We start from the raw sequence: 25,518 nt of genomic DNA on the forward strand, positions 1-25,518 counted from the left end.
TCGGAGGTTCTGCACTGACTTCATGACTTCGTGTGCAAATCGGGTCACAGTCGTGTTCCCAAAGGTTCGTCCGGACAGATAAACTTTGACCCACATCACGTGATCACAGCATATTTTACGTCACACTCTTCAGTGCAATGACTGCCGCCGTGCGAAGTTAGAACCTGTGTGGACTGTTTGTCACATTCGTGTCTTTTAGAGTGAATCATTCTTCCCAATTGTCGCTTCTGGATCATTACCATAGATTTATCAACTCCGTTGTCGACTATTTGTTTCTATAACTGCGCTCTGAGGCTGAGACAAGTTACGAGGTATGTCACTATTGATTTTAACGTTCAGAGAATTTCCGGGTTTACCCTACGTTCAGTTCGCAAGTTTCTGTTCTCTCTCTCTCTCTCTCTCTCTCTCTCTCTCTCTCTCTCTCTCTCTCTCTCTCTCTGTCCCTCTCTCTCTGTCCCTCTCTCTCTATCTCTCTCTCTCTCATATGTGTTTGAGGGGAGGGGGGTGGGGGTAAACAAACAAAAGGTGCAGAAGTTGTATGTTTATGCTAAAATCGTTGTAAATAAAGCGTAGTACTCTTTTCACAAGAACATGGCCGGTTTGCAGTGCAATATTCACCATTCTCTTTACGCATCCCACCCATAAAGACCTGACCCCAATTTTAGCGAATAAGATACGCAGTTTAATCTCGATATGGATCACAGGGACCCGCGAGAATGCGAACTTTGTATAGTTCAGTGCTTCGTTCTAAATTTAGCATGAGAAAGACTGTCTCTTTGTGCGAAGCGGGCGTAACGTACGTGTCTCTCGTTCAACACTGGTTTATTTCTCATTTTTCAGAGCCATCGTTTCTACTGTTTACAAACAGCGCAAAGGTATAGACAGGTTCAATAGGAATGATTCAAAACAAACCAAAATGAATGTAGAAGGCAGTGCATTACTTGTACAACATACTTGACCTTGTATCAATCGATATCGGATCGATCATAGTATTCTACTCCTCTTTATCCGTACTGTACTATCACTATACTAAGTATAGTAGGGGAGACCGGGGCTAGTCCGCCCCCGGGGCACATCCGTCTTTCTCGATTTATTCTTACGTTTGCCACCTTTTAGTCTTTCACACCATGTGAGAATGGTGTCCCTACTTCCCGCCATATCCAGCAGAAGTTCAGAGGTTGCGCGCCCATATATTGTGAGTACAGATCACAAAAAGTGTTTTTCTTCATTTTTGTAACATGAATGCATAGCAGTTGACTTAGGTTTTGATGCATTACCTCTGAGAACAAATACTTAGTCTTGGTGTCGAGTGAAAGTGCGTTAATTAAGGTCGAGTTCTGACGAAAGTTTTGCTTCTTCCTTCCCATGTTGTGCTCGCTATCTGGCATTAGAGTTGCCTACCCGTGCGGGGGCAAGTCCGCCTATTTGTCATGGGGCAAGTCCGCCATGAAGAATGTGCAGGTGTGGGGAACAGTCCGGTTTAAATCTGCCATAACTGTGACTCTGATGGTGACTCCATCTATTCTCGATGGTAAAGATTGCAGATTCATGTCTAAAAAAGACTGACGCCGATTTGTGTTACATTCTTTCGACATTCTTTTGTATTTTGTCATTGGCATTTTTGAACCTAAATATTGAAGGGAATTAAAAAAGCTTTCCCACTGATCGGGTGCTTGTTTGACTGACTGTGTGTGCGTGCGTGCGTGTGTGTATAAAGCTTGCCCACTACTAGTCTTGTACCTACTATGGGATGAGAGCGGCGGACTTGCCACACCCTGTAGGCGGACTTACCCCGACTTGGGGCAAGTTCGCCTACGTTAGGGTAGGTCTACTTAAAGCAGTATGTACAACAAATGTTCATGCGCACATAAAAACTGTCTGCACATTGATATCAGCTACACATTTGTCTTGATGTAAAATAAAAAATCAGTCTTCTAGTTCATCAAACTCGCCAGTTATGCTACCAAAAGCATAAAAGTAGGCGGACTAGCCCCGGTCTCCCCTACACTACAGTAAGAATAAAAGGGCGATCGACCAGCGCTTTGATACAAGCTCCTGTGATGCACAAATACGACTGGTACACTGAACGCAAAAAATAACGTACCTATTTTCACATTTGAACTCGAATGAACTTTTTAAAGCGTTCATGCCTCACGGATCATTCTAGCAATTTTTAGGAGACATTCTGTATCTGATAACTTGCGTTCTGAGGTCAGTATGTTCATACAATGTAAAATAAACAAGAGAAAACGGTGGTAGCTGATTCACTTTGTGTAACCAGTTTTGAACGAAGTGTGGCCAACTGCAGTCTCCATCCACTGCAAGCTGTACGGAAGGAAGGAAGACCTGGAGAAGACGGCAACCTTCGTCTCGCTGTCCGGGCTGACAATATAACTAGTGTGATCGACAAGAAGAAGAACGAAGTGTGACATAGTTCTACTAGCTAAAGTACCAGACATGGTCAACACTGGTGTTGATTTGAACACTAGTATTTACCGTGTGTGCTTCTTTTGCTAGTAGAATCATGTAGTATATCTCACTGTGTTCACAACTGGCAACACTTTAGAGTGTAGCAATAAGCAGAATAGTCAACCACCCTCAGCCTTTAAGAAATGCGCCCCACTTCAACCCCCACCCCCCAACCAACAACCCCCAAGAAAAAACAATGAAGGTACGTAATAAGGGGGTGGGGCGAAGTAAGGATTAAGTCAACATATTATTCCATGCCGTATCATGCCTGTGTGTCACAACTCGTATGAGGCATATCTCGGAGCATCATGAACTGTCACTGCCCAGTGTACAGGGCGTGTAGGGTAGCAACCAGGGATCAAGTTTGATTCCGTACACTACAAGCAAGCGCAATGTCCGAATTAGGAGAGTAAATTGATTCCATCCATTTAATACTGCCCCTCCCCCCCCCCCCTCCTTTATTTAAAGACCCTGCTTCGCAGCTTTATTGTTCAAAACGTCTCTATTTTCACCGTACCTAATTTTCAAACTCCCTCTTTTAAAAGACCTGATTCTCTCAGATCTTTGTTGGCGATCTTCAAAATAGGACCTCTGTTGCAATTTCAGGTAACATATAAAGCGGTCCACTGAACCATGGCGACAGCTGCCCCGCCGGTGCCAGAACCCGATGACATGGACTGCAGCGTGTGTCACGAGCAGTACGCGCAGCCCAAGCTGCTGCCCTGCGGACACCTGCTGTGTCACCACTGTCTGCTGTCCTGGCTGCAGTCTCAAGACCAGGCCCTGTGTCCGCTGTGCCGCTGCGCCATCATGGACCCAAAGGAGCGAGGCCAGAAGACCTGGCAGGACGTCGCGGACGGTTTCCACACAGACCTGGCCATGGCGGACCTGGTGGGGGCTCACCGTCTGCTTAAACAGTCGCACAGCTGCTGTATTTGCGAGGAGGCCGCGGCCACGTGTCTGTGTCTGACGTGCGGGGACCTGTTCTGTGAGTCGTGCCGGAAGATACACCTGAAGCAGAAAATGGCCAGGAACCACACGGTGGAGGACCTGACCTCCCTGACGGCGGACAAAGTGGCGGGAAGCCAGCACGCCGCCTGCGCCGTCCACGCGGACAAGACAACGGAGCTGTTCTGCCCGACACACAGCGAGAGCATCTGCCACCTGTGCGCAACGTCCCGCCACCGCAACTGCCCGGAGGTCAAGGACATGGAGGAGAAGGTCAAGGACGCGCGAGCCGTGCTGGCGGAACTGGCGGTCACGCTGACCGAAGGGGAGGCCAGGCTGGACAAAGCCATCCAACAGCTGGACGCTCACCTTGCGGAGACGGAGAAGCAGACCAAAAAGGCCGTTGCCGAGATCGAAGCCGTGTGTGCACGGCTTGAGAAGTCGGTCCAGGACTGTCGTCATCGCCTGAACGAGCTGGCCCACAGCGCGTGCTCTGACGTCAAGGAGGCGGTGACGGAGACCAAGAGGTGTCTGCTACAGCGACGCGGGAAGCTGACGTCACACAAACACGTGGTACAGCGCGTGCAGGAGGCCAAGAATCGCGACACTGTCAACACCATGACGCCCGTGATGCAGACACGTGTTGGAAGCCTCGACTGCAGCGCCACCTTGCCCTCAGGCGCCAAGGTCTTATCCAAGGAGACCGTCGTGATTGACGCCGAGGCCGTGCCCCGCATTGAGAAAGAGCTGTCAGCACTCGGTCAGGCGAAAGTCATGTCTGCTGATGTGTATGTTGTGCCTGTAAGTATTTGTTTTTCCCCATATCCGATTTTCTTCATGATCGCGCATTCATTTCTGTTATGTTCCTTATTTTTTTAACCGATTAACCAAGTTACAATGAAATATGAGGAAAATAACTGATGTCTAGCCCTGAAAAATAAAGCTGTATCTCCGTGTTTAGTATCTGCATTTATGTCATTTTGGACACATAAATCAGTTTTGTGAATTGAAAGTTTGTTGGCCAACGCACGGTTTTTGTCACTATGCCAAAACTCTTAGCCTAATATCGTTGAACAGGATGTGAAATTTCCCCTCACATGAACATAGGCGCTGTGTCCGATACCTATGCCTGAGGGTTACAGGGAGTTTTGTTGCCATTTGGCAACCAACTGATTTTCACTCCTGAAATCATACGGTCGAAGTTTCTCAGCTCCATTGAGAAATGTCTAATTTGCTCTTTTTCGCATACAAACACACATTATTTTAAGAATAAACACCATGTTGGTACAGTGACACTTTATTGGAACTGCAGTAAAAGATTCAGTCTTAAAACAAAACAAAAAATACTGAGATTTTACAACAAAATATAGTGCGGCACCGTATGCAGGATTGTTTACATACAATTACTACTAATGTCAAAATTAAATACTTTCTATACCGATCATTTGTATGTGCAATGTATAAATTAACTGTGTCAGAGTGAGTAGCGTGAAATATGTCAAACATTTCAAGACAGTTCAGTTTGATGTGTACACTGACTGATTGCAGGTGCCCGTTTTGTCTTTCCATGACAACCACGGTAAGAACATCGTGCTGAGCAACAACAAGCAGACAGCAGAGAAAAGAGGGCCTGTCAACTATGATGGTATCGTTGTCGCCTCTCAGCCTATGATGACGAACATGTTGTACGAGGTTAGTCATTGAGCTCAGTGTTCACTGTGACGCAATCAGTGTGTTTACAACTTCAATCCCTTCAAGACTTATTGCACTTTCATGGAGCATAAGAGTTATTTATTTACAATTGCCTGTTACCCGCAAATGTCATTCAGTTAAACATCCTGTCCTCACAGACTGTGCACCACTTATGAAGAATTTTGCTTCTTACAAAGTTACATCAAATAGCAATTTAGAGAATACTGAGCATTCTAAAGAACAGGTTATTGTTGTTTGTGTATACTGTATGAATGGTTTTTATTTAATTGTGTGTGTGGGAGGGGGAGGGGGGGGCAGGGATCAAATTAACAGACGCCAATTAACCACCTTGGGTGCAAATAGTTTACGGTCTAGTTGAAGTGATTGTACATATTTAACTATGTACAACGTAAAAGTAAAAGTAAAGATGGACATTAAAGCTGCACAAATCAACTTTCTTGCACATATCTGTACTTTGCACAACATTTGTGATTGTACGAATACATAACGTTGTACAAGACAAAGGTGACCAACAACAACTTTTACAAGAATGACTGTGTCATACGCTGTGCCGTGATAAAGCACAGAACCAGAGACAGTTGCCAGTCGATTTGTTTCTTTCTTGTTTTGCCAAGCATGAGGGCATCCTTCCATTTGAACACAAATAAACAATCAACAGCGTTACCTCGCTATGTGCTTAAAGGCTTTTATTTTCTAAATTAATTGTGCATGTTGACACTCATGTCAGTTACGAAAATAATGTAACAAAAACATGTTTTGTTTTGAAGATCTTGAAGAACACAGTGCCAAAGTCCTGTGAGCTAGACCCCATCCCCACCAACTTGCTTTATGAAAACCTTGACCTTTTTCTTCCCATCATAACCAACATAATCAACTCTTCTCTCACTTCTGGCACTGTGCCAATGGACTTGAAAACTGCAGTAGTTAAACCTTTGATCAAGAAACCATCTCTGGATAAAAATCAGTTGAAAAACTATAGGCCTGTTTCCAACTTGCCATTCATTTCTAAAATTCTGGAAAAAGTAGTGCTTAGTCAGCTTCTCTCCCACCTTGAAACCAACAACCTCTGCAACCCTCTTCAGTCAGCGTATAGGGCTGGCCACAGCACCGAGACTGTTTTGCTTCGTGTTGTGAATGACATTCTTTCTGCTCTGGATAATGATGACCTATCAGTTCTGCTTCTCTTGGATAACTCAGCTGCGTTCGATACGATCGATCACTCTGTTCTGCTCTCTCGTCTCGAATCTGTTTTTGGCGTTCACTCTACCGCTCTTCACTGGTTCAGTTCATATCTACAGGGCCGTAGTCAGTATGTGTCTGTCAATAATCTCTCATCTCCTCCATCTCCTCTCTGTTTCGGCGTTCCCCAGGGATCAGTTCTAGGCCCAGTTTTATTTGTACTATACACCACTCCTCTCTCTGCCGTCATCAAGCAACACGCAGTCAATCACTACCTCTTTGCAGACGACACACAACTCCAACAAGCATGCAAGCCTACAGAAATCCAAGCGGTGACGCACACTCTCCAAAACTGCACTTCAGATATTAAATCATGGATGACAAACAATATGCTCAAGTTAAATGATGACAAGACTGAATTTCTTCTTTTCTCTGGAGCTTCCTCTTCGACCACTTCCCTTCCAGCCTCCATCACAGTAGGTTCTAGTGACATTTCTCTCTCTGATAGTGCTAGGAATCTTGGGTTCATCATGGACTCCCACCTTTCAATGAAACAACACATCAAAAAGGTCTGTCAGACATGTTACTTTGAGATCAGAAGAATAGGTTCCATAAGAAAATGTCTCACTGTTGACGCCACTAAAACTCTCGTTACATCCTGCATTCTGTCCAGATTAGATTACTGCAACTCCCTTCTCATAGGCTGCCCTGACTCCACTCTCCAACCCTTGCAAAAAGTACAACACTCTGCTGCACGTCTCATTTTCAGAGCACAGCATCGACAACCCTGCACTCCTCTCATGAAAGAACTTCACTGGCTTCCTGTATCTGAACGTATTAGGTATAAAGCTGCCTGCTTCTGCTACAATATCATCTCTGAATCGGCACCTGCCTATCTTTCTGAACTGGTCTCCCTCTACACTCCCTCTCGCACCCTTCGTTCTTCTGATGATGCTCGACTTCTCCGTCAAGGTCGCTTTAAACGCAAGGCTCATGGCTTCCGCACGTTTTCGTATTATGGACCTCAGTTATGGAATTCACTCCCCTTTCAATTACGTCACTCTCCATCCATTTCATCTTTTAAGTCCAATTTGAAAACTCACTTGTTCCAACAGCATTACGAATAGTTCCTTAGTATAGAGTCTGGGGATGTGAGATGTGCATGATGTGTTGTTTGAATCTGACAGTGATTGTATGATTTTTGTATACATGTATTGTTGTCACGCGCTTTGAACTTCTGATAAGGCGCTTTATAAATGCCCGTTATTATTATTATTATTATGTCCCTAATATGTGTGAGCGTACATGTGTGTGTGTGTGTGTGTGTGTGTATGTGTGTGTGTGTGTGTGTGTGTGTGTGTGTGTGTGTGTGTGTGTGTGTGTGTGTGTGTGTGTGTATGTATGTGTGTATGTGCGAGTGAAACTGTGTGTTGGGGTGTGCCTGTGGTTCCCTGTGGTTCCCTGTGTTGGTTTGTCTATGCGTACGCCGCTTGTCCCTGTATATGACGATTGTATGCAATATGTCTAGGTTATCTTGGACAGAAGAGACGCTTTCACTGGTCACTTCATGTGGACTGGAGCAACAACCACTCCTCCAGAAGCTCTGACACTTCCATCTCTCGCTGGAGGCGGCTGGCCATCTGCCGTAGTCATATATCTCAATTGTGTGAACGTGAATGACAGACAGACGGTAAGTCTGACAAGACCGTGATCAAAGGATGGGGACAGTGACAAGTGTGTATTTACGGATTCGGGTGTGTGTGTGTGTGTGTGTGTGTGTGTGTGTGTGTGTGTGTGTGTGTGTGTGTTTGTGTGTGTGAGCGGTTGCGTGCGTGTGTGTGTGTGTGTGTGTGTGAGAGCGTGCGTGCGTGTGTGTGTGTGTGTGTGTGTGCGTGCGTGCGTGCGTGCGTGCGTGCGTGCGTGCGTGCGTGCGTGTGTATCTATATGTGGTGATGGTTTTTGAAGCTGAAAAGAAGAAAAGGTCATGATCAGTTTGATGAAAACTTTAATAGAACATTCGCTTTTATGAAGTACGCCTTAAATATTTGCGAAATCCCTCTGAGTAAAAGGACCGTCACTATCAAATCCCGTACAAAGCCACTGTCGGACAGTTCGTCCACTGTTTATTGTGTGGTTCTGGAATTCAAACTAGGTTCATAAATGATCACGTGCGAGGAGGTTACAATCTTCACAGTAATGTGTGTGCTCAAACCTCAATGAAGAATCTATCTCAACTCGTCAAGGTAAAACGACTGTCGATAAGTTATTCATTGAGTCTGTCCGACCTGTCTTGGGGTTGACGCTTTCGCTGTAAAACTGAAAATGCTTTCAAAAACTCAAAATGTTTGAAGTCAGTCCATTTTCTCTATTAACTGGATTTTGTCAGCTATATGATCGTGCATTCTTCTAGTTGCCGGACATTATGACTCAGCTATATGATCGTGCATTCTTCTAGTTGCCGGACATTATGACTCAGCTATATGATCGTGCATTCTTCTAGTTGCCGGACATTATGACTCAGCTATATGATCGTGCATTCTTCTAGTTGCCGGACATTATGACTCAGCTATATGATCGTGCATTCTTCTAGTTGCCGGACATTATGACTCAGCTGAAGGCTCACAGACATCCTTTGTGTGGCGTCTCTCGGGCTCAAGTCGTCCCTAAAGAGTTGCCTGGTTCAAAAGCAGAAAAAGAAATAGAGACTTTCTCAACGTGCAAATGGACTGGAGAACAAAACCACATTCTGCACTACTGCCTTTGGTTTGACCACGAAGACGTCCCGAAAGAGGAACATATAACTTAATCAACAACAAAAGTTCACAGACAACTCTTATATCGAAAACAGATAGAGTTACATTGGTGTGTGTCTCTTCAGCTGTTCACCAACGTTGGACAGAAGCTGGTCAACTTACCCGAGAAAAGCCGGGTGGGAGTGATGCTTGACAAGAAGCGATCTCTTCATCTCTACATCAACGGTGACGACCAGGGTGAAGCCGCCCCTAGCCTGCCCGACCCCTGCTTTGCATTCTTTGACCTGTATGATTCTTACAGACAGGTGAGTTTGTCGAATGAATAATTAGATATACTCTTTTCAGTCAGCACTTCATCATTATAACAGTGCCCCTTATCGTTGCATACTATTTGATTGGATAGTTTTAAAAAAAACAAAACCGAGGAAACGTAAGATTCTGAAGAAAAGTCATCGGAAAGCTCGAAATCCATGTGTATCATCCCCGACCTTCTGACTAATTGTTTGACAGTGTGATAATCAACCATCCTCCTTCCATGTAGCCTGTCGATCGTTCTGATAGTGGCAGTGACACTTCAGGTATATTTATGGCATCATTGTTACTTCTACACCGAACTTGAAACGTGATATTCTGAGGAAAAGTCTCTGGAAGACCTACAATTCCTTTCATAAATTAATGCTCACAAATGTGTGAGCACCGTGTTTATCATCCCGGACTTTCTGAATGATTGTTTTTCTGCAACAAGACACTAGCTGTTCACACAGTGCAATCCTACGCTGACTGAGTTTTAAAACATTATTACCATGCACACACAGTCCTGTTGAAAACATTATTACCATGCACACACAGTCCTGTTGAAAACATTATTACCATGCACACACAGTCCTGTTGAAAACATTATTACCATGCACACAGCCCTGTTGAAAACATTATTACCATGCACACACAGTCCTGTTGAAAACATTATTACCATGCACACACAGTCTTGTTGAAAACATTATCACCATGTACACACAGTCCTGTTGAAAACATTATTACCATGCACACACAGTCATGTTGAAAACATTATTACCATGCACACACAGTCATGTTGAAAACATTATTACCATGTACACACAGTCATGTTGACAACATTATTACCATGCACACACAGTCCTGTTGAAAACATTATCACCATGCACACACAGTCCTGTTGACAACATTATTACCATGCACACACAGTCCTGTTGAAAACATTATCACCATGCACACACAGTCCTGTTGAAAACATTATTACCATGCACACACTGTCCTGTTGAAAACATTATTACCATGCACACACAGTCCTGTTGAAAACATTATTACCATGCACACACAGTCCTGTTGAAAACATTATTACCATGCACACACAGTCCTGTTGAAAACATTATTACCATGCACACACAGTCCTGTTGAAAACATTATTACCATGCACACACAGTCCTGTTGAAAACACTATTACCATGCACACACAGTCCTGTTGAAAACATTATTACCATGCACACACAGTCCTGTTGAAAAAATTATTACCATGCACATAGTCCTGTTGAAATCATTATTACCATGCACACACAGTCCTGTTGAAAACATTATTACCATGCACACACAGTCCTGTTGAAAACATTATTACCATGCACACACAGTCCTGTTGAAAACGTTATTACCATGCACACACAGTCCTGTTGAAAACATTATTACCATGCACACACAGTCCTGTTGAAATCATTATTACCATGCACACACTGTCCTGTTGAAATCATTATTACCATGCACACACAGTCCTGTTGAAATCATTATTACCATGCACACACAGTCCTGTTGAAAACATTATTACCATGCACACACAGTCCTGTTGAAAACATTATTACCATGCACACAGTCCTGTTGAAATCAAAAGTTTGTAAAACTGAGATAATTAACTCGAGGTAGGTGTGATCATTGCTTTCTTTGTCTTCTTCGTTGTTCTCATAAAACTTGCAATTCACTAGTTACGTCATGATGTTTTCACTGCCTTTGTTTCAGGTTACTGCTTTACCTGTTCGACGCATACCGTGAAGTCACCAGACCAAACAAAGAGACTGTTTCACGGGCATCGAATTCTTTCTAGCGTTCACTATACATCCCATTTTTGTTGATGTGATTGTTTTTGTGTGTTGCTTTTGTGTTTTTGTACAGTAGAATATCATTCGTTAATGAAAACAAAGCTCCTGGTCTTTTCTTGATGGCTGTTTCTGAAGAGGTCTTTGATGCCTCTAAGCTCTTGCTTGACTGTTAAAGACAAAGATTTGAACTTTTTCCAGCTGTAAGTATTTGCCCAAAGACGGGTTGCAAATTATATGTTCAAATATGAAAACATAGATGTCGATTAAAAGATAAGATTGTTTCAACTCAGGTAAAGGAATGATACAAGACGATTTTCTTATCTTCGTGTCTGTGATTTCTTTGAGTCGAAATGTTTTCATTTTAGGCACATCAAAATACAAAGATGTTTGTGTAATATTTGTGAACAAAGGAGTGTTCCTCTCACAGTTTTCACAGTTGATTTTTTTTAAAATGAGAGTAATTAATGTTTTGTGCACTTATTGAAACTCAGCAGTTATTCGGTTGAACTATAAATGTTGATTAAAATTGTGGTTGTGTGCACATATTTCCATCAATTCTTGTGTGAACATAACCCAGAGTCTGGTTCAAATAATCCTACAATTGTGTATGTGTTTCACGTAATGTGTATGTTAAAGTTGCACCGAATCGTCACAAATGTATGTGGTGTATGGGTTTCGTGAAGAAAAAATATTTCATATTGTGCTTTTTTAGTTTTGTGGAGCCACACACAATGTTCAAATAACGTTGTTGTCGTTTTTTATTGATGAGTTTATCCAATACTTAGGAAATATGGTTAAACCAAAAATAAGGGTATTTTGTCCATTGGTAAAGAGGAGAGATCAAAAACGCATATTTGGACTGTACATGTATATAATCAGGTTAGAACAGGAATTCTTGCTGTTACTTTGATCAGTTTGTTTCAGAACAAATGTATTGTTATGGAAATCAAGCATATATACAGCCTTTAAGAGTGTGTGTGTGTGTGTGGTGTGTGTGTGTGCGTGTGCGTGTGTGTGTGTGTGTGATTTGATTTCTTTGGACAACATTTTATGTTAGATATTTTTGGAGTAAAAGGATACTAAGATTGTGGCGAATGTACATGTCTCTGTCTGTATATAATGTATGTAGAATCTTTGCTTTATCAAGTCTTAGTTGATTCAGTGAGATAATATCAGCACGAAATCTTTAAAATGGGTAGTTCATGAATTATGTAATTGTTTGCAGTGTTAGTAATAATGATGAGGAAACAATCATTTCTATTTCATTTAAAATGTTGTGTCATTGGCTGAAACATGGAATGGGAAATAGCATTACAAGCTCCAAAATATTTAAATGCTGCCAAAATGTTTAGAATATAGACATTTTAAAAAAAATATACCGACTGTCTAATTTCAATACAAAGCACAGAGTTGTAGCCACATTGTGGTCACAGTTTCTTAGAAACGTTTTCTCTGTTCTTGTACATCTTTACATAGCTTAAGCCTAACATAAACACAATGATTGCTTTAGTTACCTTTAAATGCACAGGCCTTCCCATGTAAACTATTCTGCTCGTCTTCCAATATCAAACCAGGTTTTTGACAAGTAATAAGAACAATTCTGCATCTGGACACATTCCACAACTTACCAGCGTAGGGGCGTTCTGTGCAGACTGGGATTTGCTTGTTTTGTATGTGTTTTATTCCATTTGTTTCTTTGTTTTTGTGTGACTTATTTTTTCAACTGACACTAGTGTCCATCTGCAATAATAACTCTTTCAGAAATTCTAACTCTGCATAGAAAGAAGTCAAGACGTTGATTGTTGGTACGTGTCCAAGCGGAGGGCATGGTCTTAACCCGTGTAAACACCTGGACCGGTGTGAGATAGCAAGCAGACTGTTTTCACGCCATGTAAACACCTGGACCGATGTGAGATAGCGAGCAGACTGTTTTCACGCCATGTAAACACCTGGACCGATGTGAGATAGCCAGCAGACTGTTTTCATGCCATGTAAACACCTGGACCGATGTGAGATAGCAAGCAGACTGTTTTCACGCCATGTAAACACCTGGACCGGTGTGAGATAGCGAGCAGACTGTTTTCACGCCATGTAAACACCTGGACCGGTGTGAGATAGCAAGCAGACTGTTTTCACGCCATGTAAACACCTGGACCGATGTGAGATAGCAAGCAGACTGTTTTCACGCCATGTAAACACCTGGACCGGTGTGAGATAGCGAGCAGACTGTTTTCACGCCATGTAAACACCTGGACCGGTGTGAGATAGCAAGCAGACTGTTTTCACGCCATGTAAACACCTGGACCGGTGTGAGATAGCAAGCAGACTGTTTACACGCCATGTAAACACCTGGACCGGTGTGAGATAGCAAGCAGACTATTTTCACGCCGTGTAAACACCTGGACCGATGTGAGATAACAAGCAGACTGTTTTCACGCCATGTAAACACCTGGACCGGTGTGAGATAGCAAGCAGACTGTTTTCACGCCATGTAAACACATGGACCGGTGTGAGATAGCGAGCAGACTGTTTTCACGCCGTGTAAACACCTGGACCGATGTGAGATAGCGAGCAGACTGTTTTCACGCCATGTAAACACCTGGACCGATGTGAGATAGCGAGCAGACTGTTTTCCCGCCATGTAAACACCTGGACCGATGTGAGATAGCGAGCAGACTGTTTTCACGCCATGTAAACACCTGGACCGGTGTGAGATAGCGAGCAGACTGTTTTCACGCCATGTAAACACCTGGACCGATGTGAGATAGCGAGCAGACTGTTTTCACGCCATGTAAACACCTGGACCGATGTGAGATAGCGAGAAGACTGTTTTCCCGCCATGTAAACACCTGGACCGATGTGAGATAGCGAGCAGACTGTTTTCACGCCATGTAAACACCTGGACCGATGTGAGATAGCGAGCAGACTGTTTTCACGCCATGTAAACACCTGGACAGATGTGAGATAGCAAGCAGACTGTTTTCACGCCATGTAAACACCTGGACCGGTGTGAGATAGCAAGCAGACTGTTTACACGGGAAGGATTGTGTTTTCAACTCACGGTCTTTTTTCTTGACCCTCTGCACGGTGAGGGCTGGACGTTCAGCAGCATGTAAACTTGCTTACAATTAAACCTCGTTAATAAAGATTTTGATTTGTCTGCTCGTGTTTTGTCTTCTCTCTCTCTCTCTCTCTCTCTCTCTCTCTCTCTCTCTCTCTCTCTCTCTCTCTCTCTCTCTCTCTCTCTCTTTCTTTCTTTCTTTTTTTCTTTCTTTCTCTCTTTCTGTCTCTCTCTGTCTCTCTCTCTGTCTCTCTCTCTTGAATACACACACACATACACACACACACACACACACACACACACACACACACACACACAGATACATACATACACACACACACACACACACACACACACACACACACACACACACACACACACACACACAGTTGTCCCTTTTCATCTTCAAGTTTGATACACAATGTATGGAACAGCAAGGCACTGATGAGTTTCAATATCTATTGTCTGTTTACAGAATAATGATTGAATCAGTTGTAAACATTTCATTGTGACTGAATGACAAGGAGGCAAATACTGCCACATTTTTATCAAAAAGTGCTAGGAGTTATTGCCAAATCGCATGGTTAACCCCATCATTAAATGATAACTAGCGATCATTCAAACCGTATTTGGCTTCTCACAACATTGTAGTTGCAGTCACAGTAAAGAGAGCAAGCGGGACCGAACAACCATACAACTCGTAGCCTGTTTAAATGCCAGGCGTGAAAGGCAGTAAGTAAGTAAGTAAGTATTTGACTGATCCTAATTCCAAACCGACCAGTGGCCTTGGGAACAATGAGGATGTAAGATTATAGTTGTTCATACGTTATGTAGTTGGTTGAACTACAGAAACAATTTTAAGGCAGTTTGCATTTCAGGCCGTGTACGTGATGACACAGCAAACTCGTTCTTAACTGCACGAAAAACATATAGAGAGCCATCAAGTATTGATTTATTTAATCTATTTTTAAATCCAGGACGTGAAAGTATGGTGCAGTTTTGGTGATTGCGTTGGAACGGGAAAACCCGACAACAGTCATGAATCGTCTATTTTAACCTTCGCCCGACCGGGTTATCGACTACACACGGAAGACATCGTGGGTCCGTGCTGACCCATGCTTCTCAAAGAAGGAAAAATATGTATACCCTTCCGTAGACCCATGCTTTCCAAAGAAGCAAAATCGTGCACCCCCTTCCGTAGACGCCGTGGTTACATTTCCGCGAGAAGTAATTAAATTAAATAATTAATTTAATTATTACCGTGCGGACTAAAGCCTCTCAAAAAAGGAAAAACGTGAATATCCTTCTGTAGACGTCGTGGGGCCATGTGGACCCACATTGTTATGTATTATTTTCGCTCCACACGACTTGCTTATTAACTCCAGAATTAAACAGATCATAGAAAATGATGTTTAGAGCCAATACCTGAAGGTGTGTGACTTCTCTCCCTAGTTCCTTCAGTTTGAGAAACATGGGTACGCACGGCCCCACGATGTCATCCGTGTGTAGTCTAAATTTGACCTTTGTTTTTTAATTACTTCTCGCTGAAATGTAATGATCTTTTAGGACATAAGAGCTTTTTAGGTGTCTGAGGCATTCTTAAAAGCTCATTAAAATAATTGCAATTGGTTTAAGAGATATTTGCAATTAAACACCCTTCTGGGTCCACACGGACCCACGACGACCGGCGAAGGTTAAGAAATGTGATCATCAGAATTTATCAAAGATACTCTTATGACAAAGCACATTAATATGGCTATAACAAATTCATGACAAAATAAAAGCTACAAACGTCTACGACTGTTTTAAATTAGTCATTATGATCTTCGTAGTCTAGGTTTTTCAAGATCTGAAACAATTCCCGATTAAATCAGCTGACACACACTCTCTACATTATCTCTACATTATCTCTACATTATCTCTACATTATCCCTCATCCTTTTCCCCGTCCACCTGTGCAATGTACACTGATCTGAATCATTGAACGGAAAGAGTGCTTGTGGCCACAGTGTGTGTTTGTGTGTGTGTGTGTGTGTGTGTGTGTGTGTTTGTATGCGTGTGTGTATGCGTGTGAGAGAGAGTTTGTGCAAGCGCACCCGCATATTTATGTGTATGTGTGTGTGTGTGTGTGTGTGTGTGTGTGTGTGGCTGGCTGTCTATCGGATCTCCGTGGCTGGTTTACATTTGTTATTATGTGACTATTGCTTTGGCTGTCAACTGACCCAGTGATTAAACTTGATACGCAGCTCGGAGGTTCTGCACTGACTTCAACACTTCATGTGCAAATCGGGTCACAATGTTCCCAAAGGTTCGTCCGCACTGTACCGGAAAGATAAACTTTGAACCACATCACGTGATCACAGCATATTTTACGTGTCACACTCTTCAGTGCAATGGCTGCCGCTGTGCGAAGTTAGAACCAGTGTGGACAGTTTGTCACATCATTTGTGCTTTTAAGAGTGAATCATTCATCCCAGTTATCGCTTCTGGATCACTACCATAGATTTATCAACTCCGTTGTCGACTATTCGTTTCTTCAACTACGCTCTGAGGCTGAGACAAGTTGCGAGGTCAGGTATGTCACTATTGATTCAACGTTCAAGGAATTTCCGGGTCACCCTACTTTCGGTTCGCAAGTTTATATTCTCTCTGGACCACACACACATATATGCCTATGATTGTGTATGTGTATGTGTATGTGTATGTGTGTGTGTGTGTGTTTGTGTGTGTGTGTGTGTGTGTGAGTGTGTGTGAGTGTGTGTGTGTGTTTGTGTTTGTGTGTGTGTGTCTATCTGTCTGTCTGTCTGCTGCAATCTGAGTCTATGTGACAATTTACTTCACTTACGATCTCTAGTGCAGTATCCTGTCTGAAGATCGGCAACAAAATCTGTAGCTCGGTAGACAATTTAATGCTGGCCAAACGGGGAAAAGTGCTGCAACGTAAGACTAGTACTCTTTTTGCAAGAACATTGTCGATTGAGCAGCGCAATGTTCAACATTCTTAGTCACGCACTCCACTCACAACGAGCTGACCCCATTCGGTAAAGCTAATAAAATATGCAGCTATGTCTCGATTTGGGTCACAGCGACCAGCGTGAATGTGACAACAACTTTGTTCAGTTCAGTGCTTCGTTCTACATTTAGCATGAGAAAGACTGTCTCTTTGTGGAAAGGAGGCGTAACCGGTGTCTTGTATTGGTTCGACAGTTGTTTATTTCTCGTTCGTTTTACACAGGCTCAGCCATTGCTACTGGTGTTACCGACAACACGGCAAGGGTAAAGATACGGTAGACATGAATGATACAAAATAAACAAAAGGCAGTGCATGACTTGTGCAGCACGCATGAGCTTGTATTGAAACACTGGACGATCACAGTATTCTACTCTTCTTTACCCTTACTGAAATATTACAGTATATTCTAACTAGCATAGAAATACATTTGACGTCTTCGCTATGTTTGGCTATGATCTGGTTCAACAGCACGGTAAACGTCGCAGGGCAAAGCCTGTCGATAAATCGATTATCAATCCTTTTGCGTACAAAGTCGAATCTGCATAGGTTCGAGTATTTAGTCAAAGAGAGAAATACCACAGTGTAGGTAAAGCAGTCAGAGACTGTGATCAACCAGCGCTTTGATACAAGCTCCTGTGGTGCAACAATACGACTTAGACACTCAGTGACGCAAAAATCTTAACATTATAATTGACGTATTCATGATATCAGCCTCACGGATAATTCTACTTTTAACTAACATGTTCTGTGCGATAACATCCTGCTGTCAGTATATTAATACGAGTGAGAGCAAAAACAGGATTGGCGAATAGTAATATACAGAATAGACAAAACCTTCAGCATAACAGGGTTTTTAAAGCTCAGCCCTACATGTGTATCTCATGACTGCATGTGTATCTCAAGTCGCAATTTTTTTAGCATCATAAATATTCACTATCGAATGTACGGGGCCTGTGGGCTGACAAACTGAGTTCACGTACGATTCCCTTCTCTACGAGCGAGCCCCATGTCTGTTTTAGAACAGTACAGTAAATCCAACCTTTTAATAATGCTTTTCATAATATAATGACCCCCCCCCCCCCGGGCACCCCCCTCCAACACAACCCCACACCCTCTTCTTCCTGTTTAAGACCCTGCTTCTTTAGATTTCTTTTTTCAAAACGTCTCTAATTTTACCTCACTTTTCAAACTCCTTCTTCTTAAAGACATGATTCTCTCAAGAGATATTTGGTAATTTCAGAAAACACGTATAACCATGGCGACCGCTGCCCCACCAGTGCCAGAACCCGATGACATGGACTGCAGCGTGTGTCACGAGCAGTACGTGCAGCCCAAGCTGCTGCCCTGCGGACACCTGCTGTGTCACCACTGTCTGCTGTCCTGGCTGCAGTCTCAAGACCAGGCCCTGTGTCCGCTGTGCCGCTGTGCCATCGTGGACCCCGAGGAGCGAGGCCAGAAGAGCTGGCAGGACGTCGCGGACGGTTTTCCCACAGACCTGGCCATGGCGGACCTGGTGGTGGCTCACCGTCTGCTCAAACAGTCGCACAGCTGCTGCATGTGTGAGGAGGCCTCTGCCACGTGTCTGTGTCTGACGTGCGGGGACTTGTTCTGCGAGTCGTGCCGGAAGATGCACCTGAAGCAGAAACTGGCCAGGAACCACACGGTGGAGGATCTGACCTCTCTTACGGCGGACAAAGTGGCAGGAAGCCAGTACGCCCCCTGCGCCGTCCACGCGGACAAGACCACGGAGCTGTTCTGCCCGACACACGGCGAGAGCATCTGCCACCTGTGCGCCACGTCCCGCCACCGCAACTGCCCGGAGGTCAAGGACATAGAGGAGAAGGTCAAGGACGCGCGTGCCGTGCTGGCGGAGCTGGCGGTCACGCTGACCGAAGGGGAGGCCAGACTGGACAAAGCCATCCAACAGCTGGACGCCCACCTGGTGGAGACGGAGAAGCAGACCAAGAAGGCCGTTGCCGAGATCGAAGCCGTGTGTGCGCGACTGGAGAAGTCGGTCCAAGACTGTCGTCATCGCCTGAACGAGCTGGCCCACAGCGCGTGCTCTGACGTCAAGGAGGCGGTGGCAGAGACCAAGACGTGTCTGCTACAGCGACGCGGGAAGCTGACGTCACACAAACACGTGGTACAGCGCGTGCAGGAGGCCAAGAATCGCGACACTGTCAGCACCATGACGACCGTGATGCAGACACGTGTTGGAAACCTCGACTGCAGCGTCATCTTGCCCTCAGGCGCCAAGGTCGTATCCAAGGTGACCGTCGTGATTGACGCAGAGGCCGTGACCCGCATTGAGAAAGAGCTGTCAGTACTCGGTCAGGCGAAAGTCATGTCTGCTGATGTTGATTTTGTACTCGTAAGTACCCTTTTGTGTGTTTTTGTTTTTTTTAAACATCTGATTTTCTTAATGAATGATCTGTGATTTATGTGATGTTACTTCATTGACCATTTAACCAAGTTAGTAAACAATAAACAATGAGGATGCGTCCACTATGAACGAATATAACTGATGTCAAGTTGTGATATAAAAAGCAATTGCTCAATGCTTAGTGTATGTCTTGCTGTATTTGTTGACACAGAAATCAGGTTTGTGGATCGAAAGTTTGTTAGCCAACGAACTATTGTGTCACTATACCAAAACCAATGACCTGAAATCGGTGAATAGAATCTGACTGGGAGTTGGAGGAAGATTTACTGCCACTTGGCAACCAACTGATTATCACTTCTGAAATCATACGGTTGAGGTTTCTCAACTTCATGCATACAAACGAACATTATTTTGAAAATAAACACCACTTTAGTGGAACTGTACTAAAAGATTCGCTCTTGAAACGAAACGAACAATACTGAGATTTTACAACAAAATATAGGGCGGCACCGTTTGGAGGATTTAAAAACAATTAATGATCATTACTAATAATTTCAAAAATAGATAATTTCTAGACCGATCACTTGTATGTGCAATGTATAAATTAACTGTGTCAGAGTGATTTACGTGGAATATGTAACCATTTCTAGACAGTTCAGTTTGATGTGCCGTCGCGATATAACCTTGAATGGTTGAAAACGACGTTAAACACCAAATAAAGAAAGAAAGAAAGTTTGATGTGTACACTGACTGATTGCAGGTGCCAGTTTTGTCTTTCCATGACAACCACGGTAAGAACATCGTGCTGAGCAACAACAAGCAGACGGCAGAGAGAAGAGGGTCCAGTGACTATTATGGTATCGTTGTGGACTCTCAGCCTATGATGACGAACATGTTGTACGAGGTTAGTTATTGAGCTCAGTGTTCACTGTGACGCTATCAGTGTGTTTTCAACTGTAATCCCTTCAAGACTTATAGCACTTGAATAAGAGGGTGTTTTAGCATTGCCTGTTACCCGCAAATGTCATTCAATTAAACATCCTGTCAACAGAGACTGTGCAACAACTTATGAAGAATTTTGCTTCGTACTTCAAATAGCAATTTAGAGAATACTGAGCATTCTAAAGAACAGGTTATTGTTGTTATTGTGTAATGTATGAATGGTTTGAATCGTTCTAAATGGGGTAGCGGGTTGGGTGTGCGTGGTAGGGGGAGGTGGGGGGGGGGGGGGGGGGCAGGGATCAAAGTGGCAGACGCCCTTTAACCACATTGGGTGCAAATAGTTAAGGATCTAGTTGAAGTGAATGTACATGTTTAACCATGTACAACGGAAAAATAAAAGTACAGATGGACATTAAAGCTGCAAAAATCCACTTGCTGACACATATCTGCACTTTGCACAGTATTTGTGATTATACGAATACATACAGTTTTATAAGGTGACAAACAACAACTTTGACAAGAACGACTCTTTTATTCACTTTGCATTGATAAAGCACAGAACCAGAGACAGTTGCCAGTCGATTTGTTTCTTTCTTGTTTTGCCAAGAATGAGGGCATCCTTTCATTTGAACACAAATAAACAATCACCACCGTTGCCTCGGTATGTGCGTAAAGGCATTTATTTTCTAAATTAATTTAGCATTTTGACATTCATGTCAGTTTCGAAACTAATTGAACAAAAACATTTCACTAATATGTGTGAGCGTGCATGCCTCTGTGCGTATGTGCGTGTGTGTGTGTGTGTGTGTGTGTTTCACGTGTGTACACTACATTGGGGTATGCACGTTAAAGATCCCACGATTGACAAAAGGGTCTTTCCTGGTAAAATTGTATATGCATAGATAAAAAAAATGTTCACCAAATACCCGTGTGACTTGGAATAATAGGCCGTGAAAAGTAAATATTCGCCGTAATGGCTTGCGATTTACTGGCCGATGTGAATGCGTGATATATTGTGTAAGAAATTCCATCTCACACGGCATAAATAAATCCCTGCGCCTTGATTCCGTGGTTGAGATATGTGCGCGATATAAATTGCATACAATAAATAAATAAATAAATATATAAATCTCCCATATAAATAAATATATGTGTGCGAGTGTGGGTGTGGGTAAGTTTCTCTGCGTTTTGTTGTGTAAGCGTACGCTGTTTGTGCCTGCGTCTGACAATTTGATGCAATATATCTAGGTCATCTTGGACAAAAAAGACGATTGTATTGGTTATTTGATGCGGACTGGAGCAACAACCACTCCTCCAGAAGCTCTGACACTGCCACATCACGCTCTATGGTGGCCATCTGCCGTGGTCATCAATAACCATTCCGTATACGTGAATGGCGAACAAGGGGTAAGTCTGACAAGACCGTGATCAAAGGATGGGGACAGTGAAAAGTGTGTATTTACGGATTCGGGTGTGTGTGTGTGTGTGTGTGTGTGTGTGTGTGTGTGTGTGTGTGTGTGTGTGTGTTTGTGTGCGTGTGTGTGTGTGCATGAGTGAGTGAGTGTGTGTATGTGTGTGTGTGTGTGTGTGTGTGTGTGTCAGTGAGTGTGTGCATGCGTGCGTGCGTGCGTGCGTGTGTGTGCGTGCGTGCGTGCGTGCGTCCGTGCGTGCGAGCGTGCGTGCGTGCGTGCGTTCGTTCGTGCGTGTGTATCTATCTGTATGTAGTGGTGGTTTTTGAAGCTGAAAAGAAAAGGTCATGATCAGTTTTATGAAATCTTTGATCGAAATTTTGCTACAAAAAGTACACCTGATTTTTGTGTTTAAATCCGACTGGGTAAAAGGACCGTCACTATCAAAACCCGTACAGGCCACTGTCGAACATTTAGTTCACTGTTTAATGTGTGGTTCCGGAAATCAAAATAGGTTCATAATTAATGTTCATGTGCGAGGAAGTTACAATCTTCACAGCAATGCGTGTGTTCAAACCTAAACGAGGAATCTATGTCAACTCGTCAAGGTAAAACGACAGTTGATAAGTTATTCACTGAGTCTGTCCGACCTGTCTTGGGGTTGACGCTTTCGCTGTAAAACTGAAAATGCTTCAAAAATTCACAATGTTTGAAGTCAGTCCATTTTCTCTATTAACTGGATTTTGTCAGCTATAATTATGATCGTGCATTCTTCTAGTTGCCGGACATTATGACTCAGCTATATGATCATGCATTCTTCTAGTTGCCGGACATTATGACTCAGCTACATGATCGTGCATTCTTCTAGTTGCCGGACATTGTGACTCAGCTATATGATCGTGCATTCTTCTAGTTGCCGGACATTATGACTCAGCTATATGATCGTGCATTCTTCTAGTTGCCGGACATTATGACTCAGCTATATGATCGTGCATTCTTCTAGTTGCCGGACATTATGACTCAGCTACATGATCGTGCATTCTTCTAGTTGCGGGACATTATGACTCAGCTATATGATCGTGCATTCTTCTAGTTGCCGGACATTATAACTCAGCTATATGATCGTGCATTCTTCTGGTTGCCGGACATTATGACTCAGCTATATGATCGTGCATCCTTCTAGTTGCCGGACATTATGACTCAGCTATATGATCGTGCATTCTTCTAGTTGCCGGACATTATAACTCAGCTATATGATCGTGCATTTTTCTAGTTGCCGGACATTATGACTCAGCTATATGATCGTGCATTCTTCTAGTTGCCGGACATTATGACTCAGCTATATGATCGTGCATTCTTCTAGTTGCCGGACATTATGACTCAGCTATATCATCGTGCATTCTTCTAGTTGCCGGACATTATAACTCAGCTATATGATCGTGCATTCTTCTAGTTGCCGGACATTATGACTCAGCTATATGATCGTGCATTCTTCTAGTTGCCGGACATTATGACTCAGCTATATGATCGTGCATTCTTCTAGTTGCCGGACATTATGACTCAGCTATATGATCGTGCATTCTTCTAGTTGCCGGACATTATGACTCAGCTATATGATCGTGCATTCTTCGAGTTGCCGGACATTATAACTCAGCTATATGATCGTGCATTCTGCTAGTTGCCGGACATTATGACTCAGCTATATGATCGTGCATTCTTCTAGTTGCCGGACATTATGACTCAGCTATATGATCGTGCATTCTTCTAGTTGCCGGACATTATGACTCAGCTGAAGGCTCACAGACATCCTTTGTGTGGCGTCTCTCGGGCTCAAGTCGTCCCTAAAGAGTTGCCTGGTTCAAAAGCAGAAAAAGAAATAGAGACTTTCTCAACGTGCAAATGGACTGGAGAACAAAACCCCATTCTGCACGACTGCCTTTGGTTTTACCAGAAAGAGGAACATATAACTTAATCAAGAACAAAAAGAGCTCTCAGAAAACTCTGATATTGAAAACTGATAGAGTTACATTCGTGTGTGTCTCTTCAGCTGTTCACCAACGTTGGACAGAAGCTGGTCAACTTACCCGAGAAAAGCCGGGTGGGAGTGATGCTTGACAAGAAGCGATCTCTTCATCTCTACATCAACGGTGACGACCAGGGTGAAGCCGCCCCTAGCCTGCCCGACCCCTGCTTTGCATTCTTTAACCTGAATGGTCCTTACAGACAGGTAGGTTTGTCGAATGACTAATTAGATATACTCTTTTAAGTCAGCACTTCATCATTATAACAGTGCCCCTTATCGTTGCATAATAATTGATTGGATAGTTTAAAAAAAGAAACAAAGAGAAACCGAAGATTCTGAGGAAAAGTCTTCAAAAAGCTCGAAATATATGTCATCAATGCTGACAAATGTCCAAGCACCATGTGTATCATCCCCGAGCTTCTGACTAATTGTTTTACAGTTTGATAATCAACCATCCTCCTTCCATGTAGCCTTTCGATCGTTCTGATAGTGGCAGTGACACTTCAGGTATATTTATGGCATCATTGTTACTTCTACACCGAACTTGAAACGTGATATTCTGAGGAAAAGTCTCTGGAAGACCTACAATTCCTTTCATAAATTAATGCTCACAAATGTGTGAGCACCGTGTTTATCATCCCGGACTTTCTGAATGATTGTTTTTCTGCAACAAGACACTAGCTGTTCACACAGTGCAATCCTACGCTGACTGAGTTTTAAAACATTATTACCATGCACACACTGTCCTGTTGAAAACATTATTACCATGCACACACAGTCCTGTTGAAAACATTATTACCATGCACACACAGTCCTGTTGAAAACATTATTACCATGCACACACAGTCCTGTTGAAAACATTATTACCATGCACACACAGTCCTGTTGAAAACATTATTACCATGCACACACAGTCCTGTTGAAAACATTATTACCATGCACACACAGTCCTGTTGAAAACATTATTACCATGCACACACAGTCCTGTTGAAAACATTATTACCATGCACACACAGTCCTGTTGAAAACATTATCACCATGCACACACAGTCCTGTTGAAAACAAAAGTTTGTAAAACTGAGATCATGAACTCGAAGTAAGGTTGAACATTGCTTAATATTTGTCCTTATTTGTTCTCATCAAACTTGCACCTCAGTTTTTACGTCATGATTTTTTCATTGCAATTATTTCAGATCACTGCTTTACCTGTTCGACGCATACCGTGAAGACACCAGACCAAACAAAGAGACTGTTTCCATGGCAATGACTTTTTCTGGCGTTTACCATTCATGTCATTGATGTTGATGTGATTGTTGTTTTTGTTGTTGTTGCTTGTGTGTTTTGTGTACAACAGAATAGTGTACGTGAAATGTATCAAAATGCCTGGCCTTTTCTTGATGGCTGTTTCTGAAAATGCCTTTGACACAACTTGCTTGACTGTTAAAGACAAATACTTAAACCTTTGCTAGCTTGAAATATTTGCCCAAAGATGGATTACAAAATGT

The 25,518-nt window shown here is 43.1% G+C and overlaps 2 protein-coding genes and 1 long non-coding RNA gene across 3 annotated transcripts in view; 2 read left to right on the top strand and 1 right to left on the bottom strand.

Annotated features, from left to right (window-relative positions):
- The window catches only part of LOC138976559 (uncharacterized), a 100,930-nt gene that overhangs the window by 27,726 nt on the left and 47,686 nt on the right, over positions 1 to 25,518 (bottom strand). The gene's annotated exons all lie outside the window — the stretch shown is intronic.
- LOC138976982 (E3 ubiquitin-protein ligase TRIM33-like) lies at positions 3,103 to 5,121 on the top strand. The gene is made up of 2 exons (XM_070349875.1): positions 3,103 to 4,218; positions 4,966 to 5,121. The coding sequence occupies exons 1-2, from the start codon at positions 3,103 to 3,105 to the stop codon at positions 5,119 to 5,121; spliced, it is 1,272 nt and encodes a 423-aa protein (XP_070205976.1).
- Positions 16,524 to 25,239, top strand: LOC138976983 (E3 ubiquitin-protein ligase TRIM33-like). The gene is made up of 6 exons (XM_070349876.1): positions 16,524 to 16,818; positions 18,497 to 19,627; positions 20,400 to 20,543; positions 21,830 to 21,988; positions 24,038 to 24,217; positions 25,207 to 25,239. The coding sequence occupies exons 2-6, from the start codon at positions 18,512 to 18,514 to the stop codon at positions 25,237 to 25,239; spliced, it is 1,632 nt and encodes a 543-aa protein (XP_070205977.1). The 5' UTR covers positions 16,524 to 16,818; positions 18,497 to 18,511.

This window comes from Littorina saxatilis, linkage group LG9 (assembly GCF_037325665.1).
Source record: "Littorina saxatilis isolate snail1 linkage group LG9, US_GU_Lsax_2.0, whole genome shotgun sequence".
NCBI classification, from domain to species: Eukaryota; Metazoa; Mollusca; class Gastropoda; order Littorinimorpha; family Littorinidae; genus Littorina; species Littorina saxatilis.

What these genes read in the sequence shown, in the direction of transcription:
- LOC138976982 (XM_070349875.1), top strand. Translation starts at nt 3,103, where the DNA reads ATGGCGACAGCTGCCCCGCCGGTGCCAGAACCCGATGACATGGACTGC. An exon ending in CTGATGTGTATGTTGTGCCT is followed by an intron (nt 4,219 to 4,965) that starts GTAAGTATTTGT and finishes GACTGATTGCAG; the next exon opens with GTGCCCGTTTTGTCTTTCCA.
- LOC138976983 (XM_070349876.1), top strand. Translation starts at nt 18,512, where the DNA reads ATGGCGACCGCTGCCCCACCAGTGCCAGAACCCGATGACATGGACTGC. An exon ending in ACGTGAATGGCGAACAAGGG is followed by an intron (nt 21,989 to 24,037) that starts GTAAGTCTGACA and finishes GTGTCTCTTCAG; the next exon opens with CTGTTCACCAACGTTGGACA. An exon ending in TGAATGGTCCTTACAGACAG is followed by an intron (nt 24,218 to 25,206) that starts GTAGGTTTGTCG and finishes CAATTATTTCAG; the next exon opens with ATCACTGCTTTACCTGTTCG.